Raw genomic sequence first — 21,336 nt, forward strand, 5'->3', positions numbered from 1 at the left:
ACAAGGCATACCATACCTTCTGGAGTCGTCTTCAAGTTAGTTAGGTATCTGAGTTTGTGCTATGGTTCTCTGAAGATTTTGGCAAGATCTGAGTAGCGGGGCTGACTATGTTGAGCAAGTTGACAATACTGTTAACTAACTGTAAAGTCGGAAGCAAGCTACTTAGTGGTTTTGACCGTGAAAACAGTGCACTATTAGTTTTCAATATAAAGTATGAGATAAGCTGTCCAGCAAAGAAATGTTAAAACGTCTAGTAAATAGCAGTATCTTGAATACTTTTAAGGCCCGGTTCAGTGAATTCAAACTCACTCACTTGGTGGGACTTCCCTGGGGGCGCGGTGGTTAAGAATCCTCCTGCCAATGCAGGGGACACGGGTTCAAGCCCTGGGCCGGGAAGATCCCACATGCCGCGGAGCAACTAGGCCCGTGCGCCACAGCTACTGAGCCTGCGCTCTAGAGCCCGTGGGCCACAACTACTGAAGCCCATGAGCCACAACTACTGAAGGCCGCGCGCCTAGAGCCCGTGCTCTGCAACAAGAGAAGCCACCGCAGTGAGAAGCCCGCGCACCGCAACAAAGAGTAGCCCCCGCTCGGCACAGCTAGAGAAAGCCCACGCGCAGCAATGAAGACCCAGTGCAGCCACCCTCCCACAAAAAAAAAAAAAACTCAATTGGCTCAGTTCAGTGAGTGCAAGCCAAGAACTACCGTATATAAAGATAGAAAACTTACTTACGTGGCGGCCGCACTAGCCGATTTAGAATTATTTAACATTTCTCATCATGTTTCTTTGGGTAAAACAATTGTCACTCAGATATGGTCAGGTCATTTCCTGCCTTTTCTCCCGGTGTTGGGCTTCTAGCTTTTTTTTGTTGTTTTTTCTTTCTTTTTTTACATAGATGGATAAATACTTCTACAGTTTTTTAAAAATAATATAATAGATCCTGCAGTTTGCTCGTCTGCTGAATGCAGCTTAGATCCGTTAGTACACAGAGTGACCGCGTTCTTTTTAAATGCGTCATGAGAGTGCAGGTACCTCCGCCCTGGGCCCTGGACGAGCTTCTCTGGAGCAGGTGTGTGCACCTAGGTCCCGCCAGGCTCCCTCCACTGTGGCGGGGGTGTTTCTCCATGAGAGCCCACTTCTCACGCACACACTTACCACCACAGCGCTTCCAAGTTGGAAAATGCTTTGACGAAGATACAGCAGAACTCTGCCTTTGGAAGATCATGAGTTAGATTATCTAACCTTCCCTAAGGCACCTATCTTGCAAGGCTGTTGGATAAATCCAGAGTAACGTACCAATCCTAACACACGTGCTGGGTAGACAACACCAGCGCGCACAGTCTGCATTACCTTCTAGGCTGTTTGAGTAGCAAAGATCTATCAAGAAGAAAGAAACTACAAAAAAGGCAAAAGGAAGTAAATGAATACAGCAGCGTTAGGCGGTGGTTTTAATATTGTTTATTAGCACAGTAACAAATGCAGACTTAGGCAGTCCACAACATAGAACCAATCCACTGAGCAACTCCTATTCCACGCCTTACAGTTAACAGCTTAAGGTATTTTACTACAGGTTTTCACAAGTCCTGATTCAACCTCTGTCTTTTCACAAGAAAGTAGACTGGCATATAAAATAAAGTACATAACTACTCATATTTCCTATATGGTGTCTTATAGCCATGTGTCCATTGTATATATGAGATGACAGTCTCTAAAAGCTGTTAAGTATCACTGTTCCCCTCCAAGAAGGGAAAACAAATTCCAATTTTTTAAAACAAAAGACTGTAGTCTTGGAAGGACTTTACATAAATGGCCAGGTGTGTAACCTGTACAAATTAAGCTGTTTCAGATTTACAGACTACAAGCAACTGAACCCAAACGTCTATTCTCTGTACTGCATTTCAGCTCATACTGCAGAACTAATGACGGTTTTAAAAGTTGCTATTACCAATTCTGTCTACTGTAGCAAGATACCTTAAGTTACAACAAAATCTTAGGAAATAAGACTGAATAATATCTGTTATAGAAATACCCTACTCTTCACCAACGCCCACCCTCCCCCACCCCTTCAAAATCATAAGCAGCTCTCTCTGTGACAGACAAAGAATGTAGAGAATTGTGACAACCCAGTTTATGTAGCGTATCTCTTGGTCCACTGTCTGGCCATTCTGTCATGTTCTGCTCTGTTGGTCATATACTGAGTGGCAATACTTCCCACCAAGGGGTCGGCTGGAAGAAAAGAATGTACGTTACTTCGAAGAAGGGAAAGGAACATTGTTAAGTTTCAGCAAATAAGCTAGTGACAGCTTGCAAGGAAATGGACAGAGTAGCTGTGATCAAACCACTCCACCATTTGGGATACTTTTCCTCCTGGCCTTTAAAAAACAGCATGGATGCAGGGGGATCCTGATCCAGACAGAGTGGTCTGGCCCCGCCTCCTTAGTTCATTCCGTCTCTCCCCCGACCACCACCCCCACGGGAAGGGTGTTGCTCCTGTGCGTCGGGGCACGGGACGCGCAAGGCCCTAGGCTGCAGTGAACAACACCCAGCTGTGCCCACAGGACCACCTGCTCAATGGCACCACCTGTGACACTGAGCGCTGTGAAGGCCTCAGGGCTACTGCAGGCGAACGCTATTTACCTCTCTACTCTGTTGACCCGCAAAGACCCAAAGCTGCCAGGTCAGAACCTGTACTTCCGATTGAGTACAGTGTTCCTCTGAAACCTAAATAAAATCTTTAGTAATTAAATTTATATTTCTTTATCTAGAAAAAAAGTCTTTAATAAGAGGAAATTAAGGCCCAGACGAAACCACAGTCTGGTAATCACTAAGTGTGCAGCAGAGAAACAACGCCACGTCAGTAAGCAGTTGTGGGCAGGTGCTGAGCAGACCCGCAGGCAGAGGGTGGGTGACAACATTCCCAAGTGTGCGTGCCGTTTCTGCATGGGAGACACGCAAAAAGGGAAAAAAGGTAAAGGGCAGAGAATGAAGATGCAAAAACCTAAGGCAATCTTTGTAAGTCTTCAGTTTATAACACCTTGTTGCTAGAACACGTCAAGTAATGGTGAAGTCCGCTGCATTTTTCACCTAGTAGATGGAACTCTTGATAAGAACTTGCTTTGAAAAGCAATGAGTTTTTGTCCCTTGAAAGCCCATTCAAAAATAAAATCTGAACTTTATCTTTAGAAAATCTTAGTTTACGTGGAAAATAACCATTTTCCAGGTGAGGAGGAATAAAACAAGGTAAAGAATTATTAACCTTACCAGGATTACAGTCTGTAAGAAGTGAGCAGATAGAAAGAAGGACTTTAGAAATGGTTAGTGCTGGACTCCAGTTATCTTTCAATATGTCCAAGCAAATAACTCCTTGACTGTTAATATTACAGTGATAGATTCTTGTCCGAAATGTAACCTAAAAAACAAGACAGTGTTAAATGAAATCTGAACAGCAAACAAACTTTTTACTAAATTGCCTCTTCAATTAAATGGTCCTAATTAAAACTTTTAAAGAAAGAGACATTTGGTCTTTTTAAAAAGTGAACTGTTTTTAAAACAGTTTAACTAAGGCTGCTGATAAGAGACAGGGTAAGAGACTATTTCATGAAATTGAGATTAGAAAGTGTTCACTGATACAATCTCAGGGATTTTCAATTTCATTTAAAAAGTAATATCCATCAACAAAAAGCAAGGTAACCTCAGTATTTTTTTTTAAATTGAAGTATAGTTGATTTACAATGCTGTGCTAATCTCTGCACAGCAAAGTGACTCAGTTATACATGTTGTTTTTTTTTTGCGGTACGCGGGCCTCTCACTGTTGTGGCCTCTCCGGTTGCGGAGCACAGGCTCCGGACGCACAGGCTCAGCGGCCGTGGCTCACGGGCCCAGCTGCTCCGCGGCATGTGGGATCTTCCCGGACCGGGGCATGAACCCATGCCCTCTGCATCGGCGGGCGGACTCTCAACCACTGGCGCCACCAGGGAAGCCCCACGTTCTTTTTTTAATAGTCTTTTCCATTATGGTTTATCCCAGGAGATCGGATATAGTTCCCTGTATAGTTCTTGAATTCATCTTTAGCAGTTTTAATGTATTAAGTATTTTCCAAACGTTTCCAAGTTTGAACAGCTAATTGTTTGCTGACCTCTTGTGTTAGCTGGTAGTACTACATGGCCTCAAAGCAAGCTTTAGAATCTAATTCAAACAAACACAGTGGGTACATAAAGACAAAGTGCTTAGCAAACAATGATCACACACCTAAAAGGCTGAAAAATATATTGGAAGATGAGGTTTGTTTCTGCTTTTTCTGACCTTTATATATCAGATCTTGCAAGATCATCGTGCCTACCTAAATCAGAGAATTCACTTAAACAGAATCTCCACAGGTAAGGAGCTACAAGTGGGTAAGGACCACAGCAGCAGACGAATCAACAGCCCCACGAACCTGGGTTACTTTGTCTGGTCTCCTACTTTTTATTTGTGAAATACACTGACTCATTCAAAAGTGAAAAAACCCTATCACTTTACCACTTTTTTTTTTTTTTTAAAGTGACAGACTTGCGGTCACCTCTTGGGCTGCAATTGTACCTCTTTCCCTAGCAGTCCACCCCATCCCCGAGAAGAGGTTTTCCTTCCGACTGGGCGAATGAGAATCACAGTGTTGAGTGTTACAGGAGACAGTGACTGAGCTACCCCTGCCCATCCTAGACGAGAAAGCGCAAGCTTGGGGCAGGATCTGAACAAGACCAGAAGATGACAAGGAGCGGAATCCAAGGCTTGTCTGGTAGGAGATTCTCTAACTGCTTTAGTGCGTGGATATTCTGACACCATTTTTATCTGTTCAGAAACTTTTTCTGTTGAGTGGGAAATAGAGGATTATTTATAGGCTGCTGACTGTGTTACTATAAATATTAGCAGGATTTTAAGCCCCACCAAAACAAAGCACGTACTCTTAGAAATGGTCTTTGCCAAAAGAGGCAAAGTCAACCCAAAGAAGTGTTTTGTGTATGTTCAAGTGTACTTAGAGATTTGTCAAGATATAACAGAAATCTATTTCTTTGCGATTAACAACTCAGTTTTAAAAGCCTGAATAACCTTTCACGGGAGTATGTAAATTTTAGCATAAATCAGGGGGAGTTTCTTACCTTTGGAGGCTTGAAGGGATATTCTGGTGTGAAAGTGATATCAAGGAAGAATACACCACCCTCATACACGGACCCTGGAGGCCCTAGGATGGTTGATCTCCATTCATAGATGTTATCGCCTTTGGGACCAGCGCTGTGAAATAATACACCAGAAGGTGAGTAGATGGCGGGGCATCCCCACGTTTACAGTGTGTCCCCAAAGGGGGAAAGGTCGCCTCTCCTTCCTTTTTGTTTGGTGTGTGGATTCTCTCCACAAAACACAGGTATTTTTCAGACAGGCCTCTGATGCAGGCCTCCAACAAGCCCTAGGTCAAGTATATGGTAAAAAAGGACGCTGAAACCAGTCTATGCCCGCTTAACTGTGAAGAAGCAATAAACCCCTCACTTCTCAAACCCTCTCCTTGATACATCATAAGAAAATGTAAACGTAAACGATACTTTACAAAAAGAGAAACGCCTCTCAGCACACCAGAACTCATTAAATTAGTGACAAAGTTTTGCTCACGGCTACATCATCTTTGAGGACCATTTTAAGCACCAAAGCTTCCTTTCTGACCCTCTGCCTGGGGCTCTTCCTCCAAAGGATCCAGTTACCAGTCATTCAGTTTTCACTTCTGCACACATTAGATTCCACAATCAGGTTCTCTCTCTACACGTTAAGCTACCCTCACCCGTGAGATCAGCGCTTTTCACGCGTAGCCACAGCACTGTGTCGGCTCACAGAGTGCTCTGTAGTCAAGCGTATTAATAAACAAAAATACAAGCAAGACCTCCGAGGGCTAGCTAACACATCTGTCCACACAAGTGAGCGTAAAGCCCCGCTACCGAGAGAGAAGACGCAAGTCTGGGCGACGGTCTCGGTGCCGATGCAGACAGACCTGCCCACAGCGCAGGGTAACGGGTAACGGCGTGGATGGCTTCGCTGACACGGCTTCACTTGAGACGCTCAAGCCTAACTATTAACAGCCGCTTCGAGGACAGCAGTGTGTTTTGGCCAAACAACAAAAGGTCTTCGCTTGGAGAGGCTTGTAGATCCCAGTGGATACACAGCATAATTTCTACAGAGCAGGCAAGGCTCTTTTCAACTAACGTATGGTGTGAACTGGATCCACTCCCCACACACTCACGGACGGCCCATGCCCGACAGAGATGCTAGATGCCAAGGTTCCCTAACGCACAAGACAAGAACTGCTTGCCTTCAACATGCCCGCTGCTAACTGGTTAGAGATGGGGTTCAAGTCCTTCTAAGAGAAAGAGGAGATGAACAGGAAGGGAGAAGGGGGAAAAAAAAGATAAAGAGAAAACCTACCTGTGGCCCTATACTTTCCCCCAACCCACCAGAGATTTTTTTCTTTCAACCTGAAATTTGGAGTGGGAGAAACAACAGCAACATAGGTTAGGGGAATGAGCTTGTAAAAGAGAACCCGAAGAAAACAGGTTCGGGGGGAAAACATGCTGTGGCAAAAAAGGAGGGAGAAGATACAGACAAAGGATAGGGGCCAATGGGGAGGGTTAGGGCCCAAACGGGTCAAGAGGTAGAAATCGTTCAGACACTCACTGAGCACTTGCTGGCTGTGTGACCCCGAGCAAGTTACTCAGCTTAGAGCACCCACCTCACAGGAATGTTCTGAGAACTAAAATACTGATAATATGGGGGGGGGGGGGCATGACTATCTCTGCAGAACAACAGGCCCACAGTAATCTCCCATTAAATGGCAGCTGTCACCTCCGTTTCCAGTTATCTGATTATTCCCACTGGCTCAAATACTATGGTCCCTGAATATATCCTTGTGATTGATGGGTATTCCCAACAACTATTAAAAACCTGTTTTACACTGGACAGATATGGGAAGAGAGCTCGTTTAATTAACACTGTCTCTAATATTAAGTCACACGTATATGCAGACACCAATCTTCGAGTTTAAAAAAAAAAGACGACTCCCCGACTTCCGATTCTGCATGACATCTGACCACAGTTCTCAGAAGGTGCAAGGTAGGGAGCGCTCTTAACCCACCCTCTCCCTCTAAAAACATGCAGTGACCCCTCCAAGTGAAAGGATGCAACTCTGATTGCTGCTGCTTCACAGCCTGAGATGAGAACTGGTCCTTGGCCATCTGAAGTTTGCTGACCTGCTTATATGTCTGCATCCAGCATATGTACTTGAACAGAAAGTCCACAAGCCATGGCTGATGCAGCTATGATACCTGATTACCAGACTGGAGTTAACTGAAAAGTGGACTGAGCAGATGAAGATGACACTGACACAGAGGCTGCGGATAAAAAGACAAACTATTCTCTCTTATCCAACTAGATAAGAACTCACGGCATCTAAGACTTAAAGGCAAGAGGCTGTCGTTTACTGTGTACCCCTCTTCTTACAGACAGGAACCAAGGCCAAGAGCAGAAGCTAGGCCACCCAGAACACTAGCGCATCAGCAGCCATGCTGTTTTCCCCGTCAGCCTGGTGACGCTGAGAGACCCAGAAAAAAGTAACAGTAAAGTCAGTCCAACCCTGGCGGGGACATGTTCGCAGAGGCCCAATTCCGCCGGCCCCTTAGTACAGAAAAAACGATAAAAGAAGAACAAAGGTCTAACAACATGCCACTACAAGCAGATTTTATGACTGTACAGAAATTTCATCATCAAAATAATCTATGGAACTTTAAAAATTACAGATTCCTGACCTTTAAGCCCAGGCCTCCTGAGCTTAAACCCGAGAATCTACATGTTTAAAAAGCTCCTCTGGGGACCTCTGAGCAGGTGGTCTGCATTTGGGACCCCCTTGTACAGGTGACTGGGAGTAGGACGACAGGCTGAGAACGCGAGCTTTAACATTTCACGCTTGTCACCTGTGATACAGCTAGAAATCCAAATCAGGATCGCTACTTGTCTGTAATCAGCTTTCAGTTCGGCTGTGAACCTTCCGGAAAGTTCAGAAAAAAGTATGGAGAAAGAGAGTTCAAGAATCAAGCACACAACATAAGCTTCAAAAAAGTGGAGAATGAAGGTGGGTTATAGTAAGAAAAGTCATGAGTGAAGTAATACCCAATGTAGTTGAAATGCTAAAGCTCTGCAAGAGATTCCACAGCACAGATCCCTAACCTGTGGGTCCTCAACCAGGAGGCTTGGAAGTTACCCTGAGGGGTCTGAGAACCCACTGAAAAGACCAAGCAACGCTGCCTGAATAAAAGCTTCAGCTATTCAGAGGCTGTTATTGGATGAATCCACGTAGCTTTTTGTCTTATGCATTTTCTTAATCACAGAATAAAACAAAAATTATGATATGGGGCCTGCAAAACTTTTGCTTTTTTTTTCTTCCTTCCAATTCTCACTGGAAAAGTTGGGCTCTACTTGTCCAGAAGGTGAGTAGACAGACCCACGGGAGGGGGCGAGGGGCACGGGAGGGGGCGAGGGCACAAGTCCCTGGCTCTCAGAAGGCCACTGTCAGGGAGAAGCTACGTGAGGCTGTTCCGGGGGGAGTGTGTCCAAGCACCCCACCCCTTCCTCCATAAAGTGACCGGCTGGACCCCTCAGGTCAGCACATGCCTCCCCCTGCCTTCCAACCCCCTCCCTGTAACAGAAGATACTTCTGGTTTCACAACAAGAAACGTAACTCCAATTTTAAATACCAGTTGAAGTATTCTAATCAGTCTAAGTGATTAGAAGGGATGGAAACTTCTGAATTGGGAGATGTGGGGACTGAATTTAAGGCATTAAGGGAAAGATGGGAACAACGACAAAAAATACACATCCCTGCTTGGAGACAGTGAAACCCAACTGTGACTGGAATCTCTGCAGGCAGCTGAGACTGAGAAGGGAAAACGAGCCCATGCCTTTGCCTTCCAGATTCCGTTAAACAGGGACATAACGTTTATCTGCAACACAAACATTTTTCAAAAGAATTCCCTGGCGGTCCAGAGGTTAGGACTCCGCGCTTTCACTGCCGAGGGTCGGGGTTCAATCCCTGGTCGCGGAACAGCCAAGGGAAAAAAAAAAAAAAGTGTAACACACAGAACTCTTATACAAGGCAAAAAGAAAGAACTGTGCCCTTAATTCTGTTTTTTCCCTTCTGGTCAAAGTAAATACAGCCGCAGTAAACATTTTAAGAAAAATGATGGTAACTTCTACTTTTGACACAGTATTTTCTTATTTCTGTAGTGGTTTCTGATGCCCTACGGACCCATCAACAGTGGGAGCGGGGGTCGTATGAAGCCCGCCGGCTGGCAGGCACTCACCGTGGTCCAGGCCTCCCACCTTCGAGGGCCTCCCGGCAGTGAGCGCTGGGAAGGGCCGCTAAACGCTGCAGCTCTCCTGTCTCCCAGATACTCTCTGGGGAGCTACAGGAAGCACAGAGCTGCTGACGGGTGTAACTAACGCTTAGCACATATGGTCCTAAATAGAATCTGAACAGTATAAAAAGTAATTAACAAGTCATTTAAGGTATCATCCAAAGAAATTAATAAAACCAACTCTTAAAAACTGTCATTAGAGCAGTCTAACTACTGGCATCTAAATGTGCCCTCTGGACCGACTTCTCCAAGAAAACTGCACAAGCCAACGTTTAAGCTTCGTTGTGTTTTGTCTTAAAATCATGCTTTTCTCCATCCTCCCCCATTCCCATCCTCAGTATTAGTTTATTAAAGACTTAGCTTCCATTTCAACCGTTAGAAACCAAAGTTGCACTTCAGTTTTCAAAAGGTATCACCGATTTCTTATAAAGAATATCCTGAAAGCAAGGCAAAAATTATAATCGATTTTAAGAAATGGTATTTCTACCTGATCAATTTTTTAATTGTTATTGGGAGAGATGACCCTTGCTTACAAACATAGAAAACCCTAACTCAGATGTTCTTTTAGGCATAATCCTGAAAGACGACTTAGTTATCTAGTCTCACACCCCAGAAAAAAGTGAGGGATGAGAGGTCCGGAGACAGAAAGATAAGAAACACGCCGCACGCGAGCGTGTGGACTGCAGCAGCAGGCCGGGAGCGTGTGCCGGCGCGCCCCGAGAAAGGGGAGGGGCTCAGGACCAGCTGGTTAGCAGCTCGGTTCTTCCCACCTAAATATCCCAAGGAATCCCTGCTATTATCCCGCAGTACAATGAGTAACGTTTCATGAAAATAAAGAACTGGCACTTGGAGTACCCAACGATAGTCCCCAGGAAACGGGATGCGGCAGAGACTGTGGACTGGCTAGTCCATGTGTCTTCCCTCCTCTTCTCTGTAGGAGCGACATGATAAAGCAAAACTAGTTGCTTATGTAAAGTGCATCACGCACGTCACAAAATCCCCCAATTGCCCCATTTCAACAGCAGCCTTAGAGCAGTGGTTCCCCACGGCGGGGGGGTGATGCTGCCTCCGAGGCAGTTTTGGATGTCCCAACAGGACGGGGCGCAGGGGGCGCTACTGGCACCTTGTGGGTACATGCTAGGTGCTGCTCAACATACTACGATGCCCTGGAGAGCTCCCGCAATAGAGAATTCTCTTGGCCAAAAGGTCAACAGCGCCAAGGCTGAGAGTCCTGCCTTAGAGAAAATGTGCCCAAAATCAGACAGGAAAGAGAAGAGCTTCAGCTCGAACCCCTACTGCCAGACTCCAGCGCCCACCCTCTGGTCTCTGTCCCACTGCTCAGTGCCCGGTACAGAAAAAACATTCAACATATACGGCTGTCATTATTATAAGTTAGGTTTGCGGGACTTCCCTGGTGGTTAGGATTCGGCGCTTTCATTGCCGTGGCCCAGGTTCCATCCCTGGTCGGGGGAACTGAGATCCCCAAAGGCAAAGGCAGGCGCAGCTCGGCCAAAACAAAACAAAACCAAAAACGTTAGATTTGCACGTGTTCTAGTGTTCTACAGACCCTTGCTACTCAAAATGTGGTCCCTGAATAAAGCAACACCAGCATCCCCTGGGTGTTTGTTAGAAATGCAGACTCCACCCCAGACCTAAGGCATCAGAATTTGCATTTTAACAAAGACTCCAAATGATGCCTAACCGCATTAAAGCTTGAGAAGCCAGCTATGGAGAAACGAAGTGGCAATGGACAGCAGCTCTCCTTTCCAATCTTCTAGACTCAGATGACCATTTATCTGTATTATCTAGCTCTCTCCTTGTCTGTCTGTAATTCTCTGCAGTAAGAAACAAGTATTAACCCTGGTGATGCCTTGCTCTGTTAAGACTGTAAAATCAATACCGTACACACAGAACTCAGAAAATGCTTATAGGAAGAGATCCACAATCACATCTACGCTCCCTACCACAAAGCATACTACTCAAAATCCATTCTTAATTTACTCTCCTTTTCCTGAGAAATTCAAGAAGAATACGATAAAATAGCATGAATCTATTTTACCAGTTTACCAGAGGGAATCCTCATCTCCCACAACCACCTCTCAACAGACAGATGCTCTAGGGAATGAAAGCCGCCTTCTCCGTGAGATCTGCTTAACACACCCAGAGGAATTTTATAAAAACAAAACCAAAAACTGTGTTGTCCTGGGCATATCTTCGTAAAACAGTAACCACGTAACCTAGAAGCGAGTGGCAGAAGGAACGTGAAAGATCAGCAGATCTCACTCAAGCGATCAGCAGGCTAGTGACGCGGCCTGGGCAGCGCTGTGAAGAACTGGGGCACTCCCCTGTGCATCCTTCCTGGTAGCTCTGAGAGGCCTCCTCACACGAGCACAAGGCAGGGCTGCGTCGCACACACCGTTCTGGCTACTGTCCCTCATAAAGAACTTCTAGGCCAAGGGCCAACCTAAAGTACTCCCCAGAAAAGCTGGTGCCCACGTGGGTAAGAACTCACATCAGTGGTATCCTGTGTGTCTAGGCAGTTACTCTGGAAGAGAGTGGGTCCAAATAGGGGGTACATTTTCCTACGTATGGGAGGGAAACGAACTCAAGCTCAGGATCGAAAACAACACGATCCACGTCCCCCAGGAAGCCTTCCCACAAGGCCCCCCGAAGTCCTGTTCTCACGAGAACAGATTTGTCTGTGGGTGATTTACAGACCGCCACAGCTATGTGGGTGCACGACCTCTCTTATGTCAGATGGTAAGTCTCTAGAGATTAGTCATTTCCCACACAGACTACAGGTCTGTAGGCCTGATAGTGATTAACAGTGTTTAATTAGCTGGTCAAAATACGTACCACTGTCTAGGGTTATATGACAACGTTTCCAAATTAGGTGAAATATCAAAACACCACGAAAGCTCAATCCTGCCCAGCTAGCCGTTCAATTATAGTTTTATCTTACACAACTGCTTTAGAAAAAAGCCACAGGGCCTTCTGTAAATTCACATTCCAATATTGAAAAAAAATCAGATGCACATAAAGACACAATTTTTAAAAGAAAATTAGTTAAAACTAGTTTCAAGATAATTTGAAAGACACCCCCTTAGGGATAGTGAAAGAATTGCAGACCTAAAAAACCATGGCCCTCAGGGGTTCCTTACTCCCAACGAGGGACGGCTGAGTAATGAGAGTTTTTAGTTAACTGAGCCAAGAATCGTGCTTTAACTTCTGAACTATTGGGTATAGAGTGCGGGGTAGGTAGCGAGCAAGTGAAATGATAAACTAGTCCCAAGTCAAGGGACTAGAACATCAGACTGGGGAGGTGGGGAGAACGACACAGGAAAGAGTGCAGAGAACTGAAAGATCAGCACGCCCCGTGCCTCACAAGCCACGTTCCTACACCACGTTAAACAGGTGCTATTCAGGATTCAAGTGCATCAGCCTAGAGCTCTTTTCTGCAGGAGCCACACAAGCCTGACTTAGAACAATTCTAATTTGGTGTTTTTCCCCAGAGAGGTAAGAGAAATGGTCAGAGCAGGTCAAGTTCTAAGGCTCTTACTCCTCTATCGCCACTAAAAGAAGCCTTAGAGTCACGTGGCTGAGTCCTGAGTTTTCAGGTGCAGTGCTTACATCAGCATATACTGATGTAAAACTGCTGAGAACAACACGAGCTTTAACTGTGAGGGTCCACTTATGTGTGTATTTTTTTCAATCAATATATTAAAAAATCTGGGGGGATTTGCGACAATTTGAAAAAACTCACAGCCGAACTGCATAGCCTAGAAATATCGAAAAAATTAAGGACAAATTAGGTATGTCACGAAGGCATAAAATAAATGTATATACACATACAACATACAAAATATGTGTTGATCGACGTCGATGTTATTGGTAAGGCTTCCCAGTCACCAGCAGGCTATTAGTAGTTGAGTTCTGGGGGGAGTCGAACGTTATACTTGGGACCCCCCAACCACTGCGTTGTTCAAGGGGCAACTTGAACAAGGGGCAACTTATTAGTCTGGCTCTTACACTCATCAGTCCACAGGGTCTACTAAGCACAACCAGCTCACCTGTCGGGATGGTGACTGTATTGTGGGTAAATGACAGGCAGTTGGGGGGAAAGAGAGCCTCTCATTTAGACTTCTGGGGGGATAAGGCACACTTGTTAACACCTGTACCCTCCACACCTTAGCGCTGATGCTCAAAAGCAATAGTGCCACAAGGAAGAGCTATTTAAAGGACACCAAAATTCTCAACAAAGAACTTACCAGGTTCCACTCAATTCCAAGAAAAGATTCTGGAACACATCTTTGGCTACAGAGCTCTCTCATAAAGGTTTCCTATCCACTCACACTCATCACCTTCTGTGCAGGCTCCACTCTGCAGCTGCTGGCCACCTCCGACTGCAGGTGGGCAAGCAGGGGACGGCCTCACAGTGGGAAACGTGGGCAGTGGCATTAAGTGGAAGTGCTCACACAACGGGGCTCACCATCCGCCAGAGACAGACCTGCCTGAACTACCCTGCTGCAGGGGATTTTGGGGGGTCGCTTATTACGTGGTGTGAATTATGTAATTATTTTATTGTCTGATACAGCTTTTATTTAATAATAATTTTAAATTTTTACTGTCCTTTAAAGTGTTCCACTTTGGAGGTGACATGGTTAATCAACGTATGAGGGGATCTCAGACCACATTCCTGCACTGGCCCATCAGCTTGGAGCAGACTCCCCCGCGGTCTCCTACTTCTAGCAATCTTGCCGCTGGGTCTCCATCCTCAACCTGCACCCTTTTTCCGGGACTTTGAGTACAACACCCCAAGCAGGTGTTCCCCATCCTAGGTCCAGGCCCTACCTCTTCCCTCAGCACAGAACCCAGGTGGGTTTGGAGGGTAAAACGCCTTCAGCTCAAGCTGGCGTTGACATCATCAGGCAAAATGACTAGATCGGCAGTTTCCCCGAGACCCCTTCAACAGGCCCACAGGGCACGACTACTTTCCTAATTCTAACACGATTGGCCTTTTTTCCCTCTCTATCTCTCCCATTTGCACCGTGAAGTTTTCCTGAGACTACACGAGGGGTGATATGGGGACAGTCTGAATGCAGAAGCAGACAGGGTAATCCAGCTGTTTTCTCAAGTCAGACATTAAAGCAATTTGCAAATATATAAAACACTGTCACTCTTCTAGGTTTTTTTAGATTTGGAAAATAGAGTTATATGTGAACCTGTCTTTTATGATTTTTAAATGAACTATTAATATTTTTAATGTTTCAGCTATAATTTTGAATGCAGTAAAAATCCATAATTATTAACCACATAAACAAGAGCTTTGTTGCTGTTCGTAATAATTTTTTAAGAACGTAACGGGGTCCTGAAACTTTTTAAAAAGTTTGAGAACTGTTGGGTAGATTATTTTAAAATAATATTAGCACAATTGGCTAACCACTAAAATAAGTGTTTGACTCTTACTCCCATCAGATATTTAAAAAACAAAACAAAACAGAAAACACCCGAAGAGCTTTCAACAGGAACTAGAAAGCAATGTGAGCGAGGAGTCTGCTATTGGGGCTGGGGACCTCTCAACCTGCCGCCCTGCACAGAGGCCGCCAGCGTCTCACGCACGGCCTCCTGCCTCGCCGTTCCAGCTCCGGTCCGCTCCCAGCTGCCCGTCTGCGACTTGGTGCCTAAAAGCTGCTCGGTCGGGGCCAGCAGGCAGGAGTGCAGCTAAGTAACAACCTGTGGACTTGTACAACACAATCCCCCCATCCTCTGACACCGCTCCCAGCGGCGGAGTCCAATTCCCCTCCCTCTGAATAGGGCCGGTCAGAGTGACAGCTAAGTGGCACAGCGAGACTCCCCAGGCTGGGTCCTTTCTTTCGGTGGTGAGACCCCCCTCCGCCGCAGCTGTCTGGCACTCTCTCTGTGCACCTAGGAAAACCTGAACTACCGGGCACCTGAACACTGGGGACGCTGTGGACAAAGCGCAGCAAGCGCGGGAGGCCTGGGCAGGCTCGGCGTCCCACACCTCAGGCCCGAGCCTCCGCAGCCCGGCCGACAGCCGTCAGGAAGCCTGCAGACGCCTGTGAGCTGCAGCTACACATGCTGGTAGCTGTTTCACAGGGTTTAGTTTGCGATGTTCTCGTAAGGCAGGAATAAACTACTGAACACTTCTCAAGAGCAGCCTCAGCCATCGGCGGAGTGCTGGCAAGTAGGCGTTCGTCCTTCCGTCTCACTCCCCACCTCTACCTTTGTTCCTTACACTACAAAAACGACTTGTGCTCGAATTCTCATCTCAAGAGTCTCCTTCGGCGGGAACCAAGGCTGAGACACCAATGAAGTTACACACACACACAGGGAAAGATGAACATATGTGACTACACAAAAACCGAAGACCTTTAAGAGAAAGATGTCATCAACAGTTTATCAAAGGCTGGGGTACGTGATCGAGGGTTAATATCCTGACTTTGGGAAAACGTTGAACATACTAACAGCAATGGATGAAAGTACACAGGCATTTCTCAAAAGAAACCCATATGGCCAATAAACAAACTGTCAATCTTGCTTAGACTCAAAGAAATGCAAATTAAACATGAGACACATTTTACCTCTAAGGACTGGCAAAAATTTAAAACACTGAAAACCTTCTGTGTTAACTGTATGAGGAAACAGGCGCTCACTTCCACTGTTTGTGGGACAGTAAATTAGCAGCTCTTTTAGACTGTGATTAGGAATAAGATATTCAAATATAAATCCAGTACACCCTTTGACACAGAGATTCTGCTTCTCAGAACTTAACCTAAGGAAATAACTGGACACGTGCACATGGCTATAGTATTAGGATATTTATAAGAACCTTATGTATGATAAAAAAAAATTTGGAACGAGCTGAATTATCACTAGAAGATAGGTTAAATAAATCGTGGTAAAGCATATAATGGTACACTCTACAGCTCTTAAATGAGATGAAGTATGCATCCTGAACAGGGTTTAAAGAAATCCATAATGTACATAACTGAAAAAGCAGGTTCCATAACAGTATGTAAAGCAATCTCATTTTTTATAAGACATACCACACAACCAAACTGTTAACAGTGATTCCACCTGCAGGATGAGAGACGGGGGGTTTATTTTCTCCTTTAAACAGATCTAAATTACTGGGATTTTTAAAAACGATCATCTTTAACTTTCATGATTACAGTGTTACTGTTCTACAAAGGGTAGAAGAAGAAATGGAATCTAACCCACCTAGTAACAGAGAAGGCAAGTTAACTGTGGTTACCCTGGGGTAAACAGGGCTTCTGAGGAGAAAGCGAGACCTTTAAGGGTTTAGGGGATGGGGGTCCTCCATCTGGGCTACTGAGGCCCAGTTTTCAAAGTCTGTGGTTTAGAACAGAGTCGTGGAGAGGAGACTTCAGACGAATTCACTCCTGCTCTTCAGAGCCCAAGGACATTTTCCACAGGGACCCACTGACTTACTGCACCTTCGGGTGAATATGTAAAATAGCCTTTCACAGGCAATGACTGTGAGCGCTCCTGCCTCCAACTTACAGCCCTATGACAGAGGCTTCCCCTGACCTTCAGCTCGGAGACCGACGGGCGCCGCCAGCCTGTCCTCCTCCCTCCTCCCTTCAACTCAGGGGCTCCCTCCTAGCCTCTCCTCTGCACCGCGCCCCCAACCAGGAGCTGAGAGACTAGTTCAGCGAGAGATTACAAACCCCCCAGCAGTGTAAACCAAAGCAGCTCACATACACACCAACAGCAGGAAGCAAACACTTTTCAGATCAAGGCAGGGGGATCTGATAGACCACTCGGCATACACATTACCACATACCAACTGTTAGCTAAGATGATCTGTTCAATTTACCTAAATATCTATCTAAGTACTCAGTTTACCTGAAGAGTCAAAACATGAAAGACTCTGAAGTGGGTGGATTTAACTGTATGCAAAGTACTCCTCAATAAAGTAGACAGAAATTTATCCAAGTATAATAAGCAAAATAATGTTTGAATTCAATTCTCCAGAATTTATTAGGTATCGGTTTGTTCTAACCTAATATATGCACATTTAAAATTCCACTCCAAGAACCAACATAAATCAAAAGCAGAAAAACACCCAACATTTGCAGAGAAACATTATCATTTCCACAATTCTTTCATAAACTTTGACGTTTTCAATCTTTACCCAAACCTTCTGCATCAGGAAAGGTAGCATTATCCCCATTTTAAAGATGGGGAAACAGATGCAGGAGGTTAAGCGATGTATGTGCCTGTACAAAGTCCTAAAGCTAGAAAGTCACAGTTCTGGCCAATGCAATCCAGGCTTTCCTACATTGACATTCTTTCCACTACACCCATGGAGCTTCTGATAAAATTATCTGTCTTCAGACTCACCACCAATTTCATTTAATCACATTTACTAGTCTGCCTCTCCTACCTTATTATTTTATTTCTCTTTCTCATTTGGATGGAGGCTGGAATTAAACAGGAACAAGAAAATCCTGTGATCTGCTAAGAGGTGTTATTAAAATTTCTTAAAGCAAAAATTGATTCACTTCATTTGTAGAAATGAATTAACTGGAAATACATACACACCACACAGTACCTACTTAGTGTGGAGAGAGGGGATTTTGCTGATGACGTGACAACTCCAAAAATGATGAGAATCCCCCGCTTAATGAAAACCAAAGATGGTTTTGGGAAACAAGAATCAGTTCAATTGAATAACAGTCCAAATGTTATGCTCCTAAATTGCAAAGAGCAAAAAGAAATAAATGCAATTCTTCAGGCGAAGACAAAAGCTAAAAAGCAGGTATAGAACATGACACCTACTTCCGCAGCTGAGAAGTTCGTTTGGTCCCAGACACAGCGCCGGAGCTCCGATCCACTCCACTCCAGCTCACATGGCACCAAGGAGGGCCGGCCATCACCGAACTGACTTGCAGTGAGAGGCAGGTCAACCCCCGCCTGAGGATACACCACCACCCACCACCCCTGCTCAGTGCTCTGTGAAGCCGGGGCCCCTGCAGCCTCCTTGTTCCCTCCGTCTCCATTGCAACTCAGAACCACCAGGAAATCACAGGGTCAGGATGTGAGCACAGCTATGTACTGCATTTGGAGAGTCACTGGCTTCTTGCTCGGCCCCAGCTGGCCAGGACAGAAGGGGAAGAAGGCTGTTTATATTTGCAAAGGGCTGAGAGACTGAATGAGCGAGGCTGTGCCCTGTATCTCAAAAATACAAGGCTGGACTTGGAGGGGAGGGTCTGGTTTCTTTCCCGCTGCGAAACGTCACAGCCAAATCTCTGTGCTGCTAGCTACGCACACCTTCTGGTGGAGCAGTAGAGATAAAAGCTTTCATCGAGTCGGGTCCTGCAGCAGCTGCTAAAGACGCCCAGGTGTAGCGTTCACATGTGACATTTCACGGCTGCCCAAGTCTCACACATCCAGAACTGGGACTGGTAAGCAGATGCACAGGACCTTCACCAGGGGCCACTGGCCAGCCAACACTCTGGCCCGTAAATGAACACACGTAGCGCACATATGCGCTTCCTCATGTTAGGATCAGTTGCCTCCTAAAATGATTCTAATCATTTAATACCAAAGGGCATTCTCCCCAAACAGAAAAGGGTCCTACCAAAAATGTCAGCTAGTGATTTCCAATTTTATATGAGATATACTCTCAGAGAACTAATTGCTGAAGGATATGCCTATCTATTCAGGATAAGTTTGACAGAAAAGGCCAAAAGGCAAGACAAATTCTGATTAAGAGAAGAGGCGGCAATTGCTCCAAGCCCAAGGTGAGGAGTTTCGCTCAGGGGCACATAACGCATGCTAAGAGCCCACATACATGACTGGAAAATAAGATTAAAGAATAAACAAATATGAAATATGAAGTGGGGAATTTTTTTTTTTTTTCCTGTACGCGGGCCTCTCACTGCTGTGGCCTCTCCCACTGTGGAGCACAGGCTCCGGACGCGCAGGCTCAGCAGCCATGGCTCACAGGCCCAGCCGCTCCGCGGCATGTGGGATCTTCCTGGACCGGGGCACGAACCCACATCCCCTGCATCGGCAGGGGGACTCTCAACCACTGCGCCACCAGGGAAGCCCCTGAAGTGGGAAATATTTAATTTCTCATTTTCCCCTTCTTTTATGGAAGAGAAAAAAAAAAAAAACCCGAACCTAACGTAAGTGCCGGACCAGAGGAGGGAAAAGGCTGTCTCAGAACATGTGCATCAAGATGGCAGACTGCACACATGTACCAACACTTATTCCTTCTTCAAGCACCACCCACAGAACCGGAAAGGGACTTCCTAAAAAGGCAAAAACCTACAAAGATGGGGCCAACAAAAGTCTGGAAGCAAGAAGGCAAATAAATAGACAAGTGGTCAAAGATTTGGCATCCAAGACTGAATCCTACAGCGGCTGTCGGGAGGCTAAGATCAAGCCAAGCCCAATGTCCCACGTAAAGTCCCCAGAAGACTAGGCGCTGTGGCGCCTGTGCCAGTGCAGGGCGGGGCAGGGACAGGCTGTACAGTGAGGACGGGTAAAAGTGCACACAAGCAGCAGCTGCGTCCCCAGACCGGCTGTGAGGCCACTCCCGAGCCGGGCAGCACCGTCCCTCCCCGCAGAGTAAGGCCACGCTGGTGGGCACCACCGCCCGGGTCAGGCCGTGTCTCCATCCGGCTCCCCTAAGACTGAGGCTCCCCCGCTGGCCTGGAAGGAGCGGTGGCTTTGGTGCCACGGCGGCAGGAGCTGACCTCTCTCCCGGCCACGTGAGCTGGAAGAGGACCCCGGGCACCCTCGACCACGGCCTCTAGAGACCCTGAACCCAGGACCCAGGAGCGCGGTGCCCCAACTCCACACCCACACTCACCACAGTACTGAATGTGTGCGCTGTTCTGAGCTGCTCAAGTCGCAGTCATTGCTACACAGAGACAAATCCCGCCGGCCTGCAGTTTACTTTCTGGAGAGGCCAAAACTGAGGGTCTCTGAAGCAGGGTACCTACCCTGGCCGAGGGCAGAGGGAGATGCTGAGCTGAAGGGAGCTTCCGCACCCGCCGCGGGCCAGACGGCGGGACCCCAGCCCTCCTCCTGGGCGCCAGGGCAGCAGGGAGGACCTCGGACAGGAACAGAACCGAGGGGCGCGGCTCCTCTCACATGGCAAACAAAGATCAAGACAGACTGCAAGGTGGCCAGTCAGAGACGAGAGAAATGACAAAAGAAATTTCAAAATAAACTTATCGTTCATATCCAGAGAGACAGAAGATACTGCATCAATGAAAGAAGAACATGGCTAAAACGAAACAACGTTCGGAAAAGACAAAGGGGTGGGATTAATGAGTGAGGTGGTCAAACAGCACAAACTTCCAATAACAGAATAAATAAGTCACGAGGACCACAGTCAACAATACTGTACGTTCGAGAGCTGCTAAGAAAGTGGATCCTAAAAGTTCTCGTCACAAGAAAAAGTCTGTCACTGTGTGTGGTGATGGATGTTAACTGAACTCTTCGTAGTAAACATTATGCGATATACACATAGACCACATCATCACGCTGTGCACCTTAAACTAACACAGTGCTTTATGTCAATTATAGCTCAATGAAACAGGGCGGGGGGAGAAGAAAAGGAGCTTTTGGAAATTAAAAGTAAGCAAACAAAAGATTTCAAAACTGTAATGAAGGGTAAAGTTGAAATCTTTCAAGAAAGTAGAAAAAAGACAGGTAAAAATTAGGAGAGAAAACATATAAAAATTAAAGGATCATAAGAGGGTCCAAGATTTGAATAGATTTAACAGTGATCCAAAAGGAGTAAACAGAGAGGAGCATGAAAGGTAATTTCAGAAAACTTCCCAGGACATAAGTTTTCAGATTGAAAGGGCACAGTACACTGGGGGAAAACAGACACATCAAGTACTC

At 45.9% G+C, this 21,336-nt stretch overlaps 1 protein-coding gene across 2 annotated transcripts in view; it reads right to left on the bottom strand.

The window, feature by feature from the left end:
• Nucleotides 1–1,442: 1,442 nt before the first annotated feature.
• Nucleotides 1,443–21,336, bottom strand: part of UBE2E1 (ubiquitin conjugating enzyme E2 E1) — a 75,837-nt gene continuing 55,943 nt past the window's right edge. For both annotated transcript variants that reach the window (XM_033855260.2, XM_033855261.2), the window contains 3 exons: nt 5,137–5,269; nt 3,263–3,410; nt 1,443–2,227 (listed from right to left, as the gene is read on the bottom strand). In XM_033855260.2, the coding sequence (XP_033711151.1) occupies nt 2,130–2,227; nt 3,263–3,410; nt 5,137–5,269 (379 nt within the window). In that variant the 3' untranslated portion in view covers nt 1,443–2,129. The remainder of the gene's footprint in view (nt 2,228–3,262; nt 3,411–5,136; nt 5,270–21,336) is intronic.

The sequence above is a fragment of the Tursiops truncatus genome, chromosome 4 (assembly GCF_011762595.2).
Source record: "Tursiops truncatus isolate mTurTru1 chromosome 4, mTurTru1.mat.Y, whole genome shotgun sequence".
Classification (NCBI taxonomy): Eukaryota; Metazoa; Chordata; class Mammalia; order Artiodactyla; family Delphinidae; genus Tursiops; species Tursiops truncatus.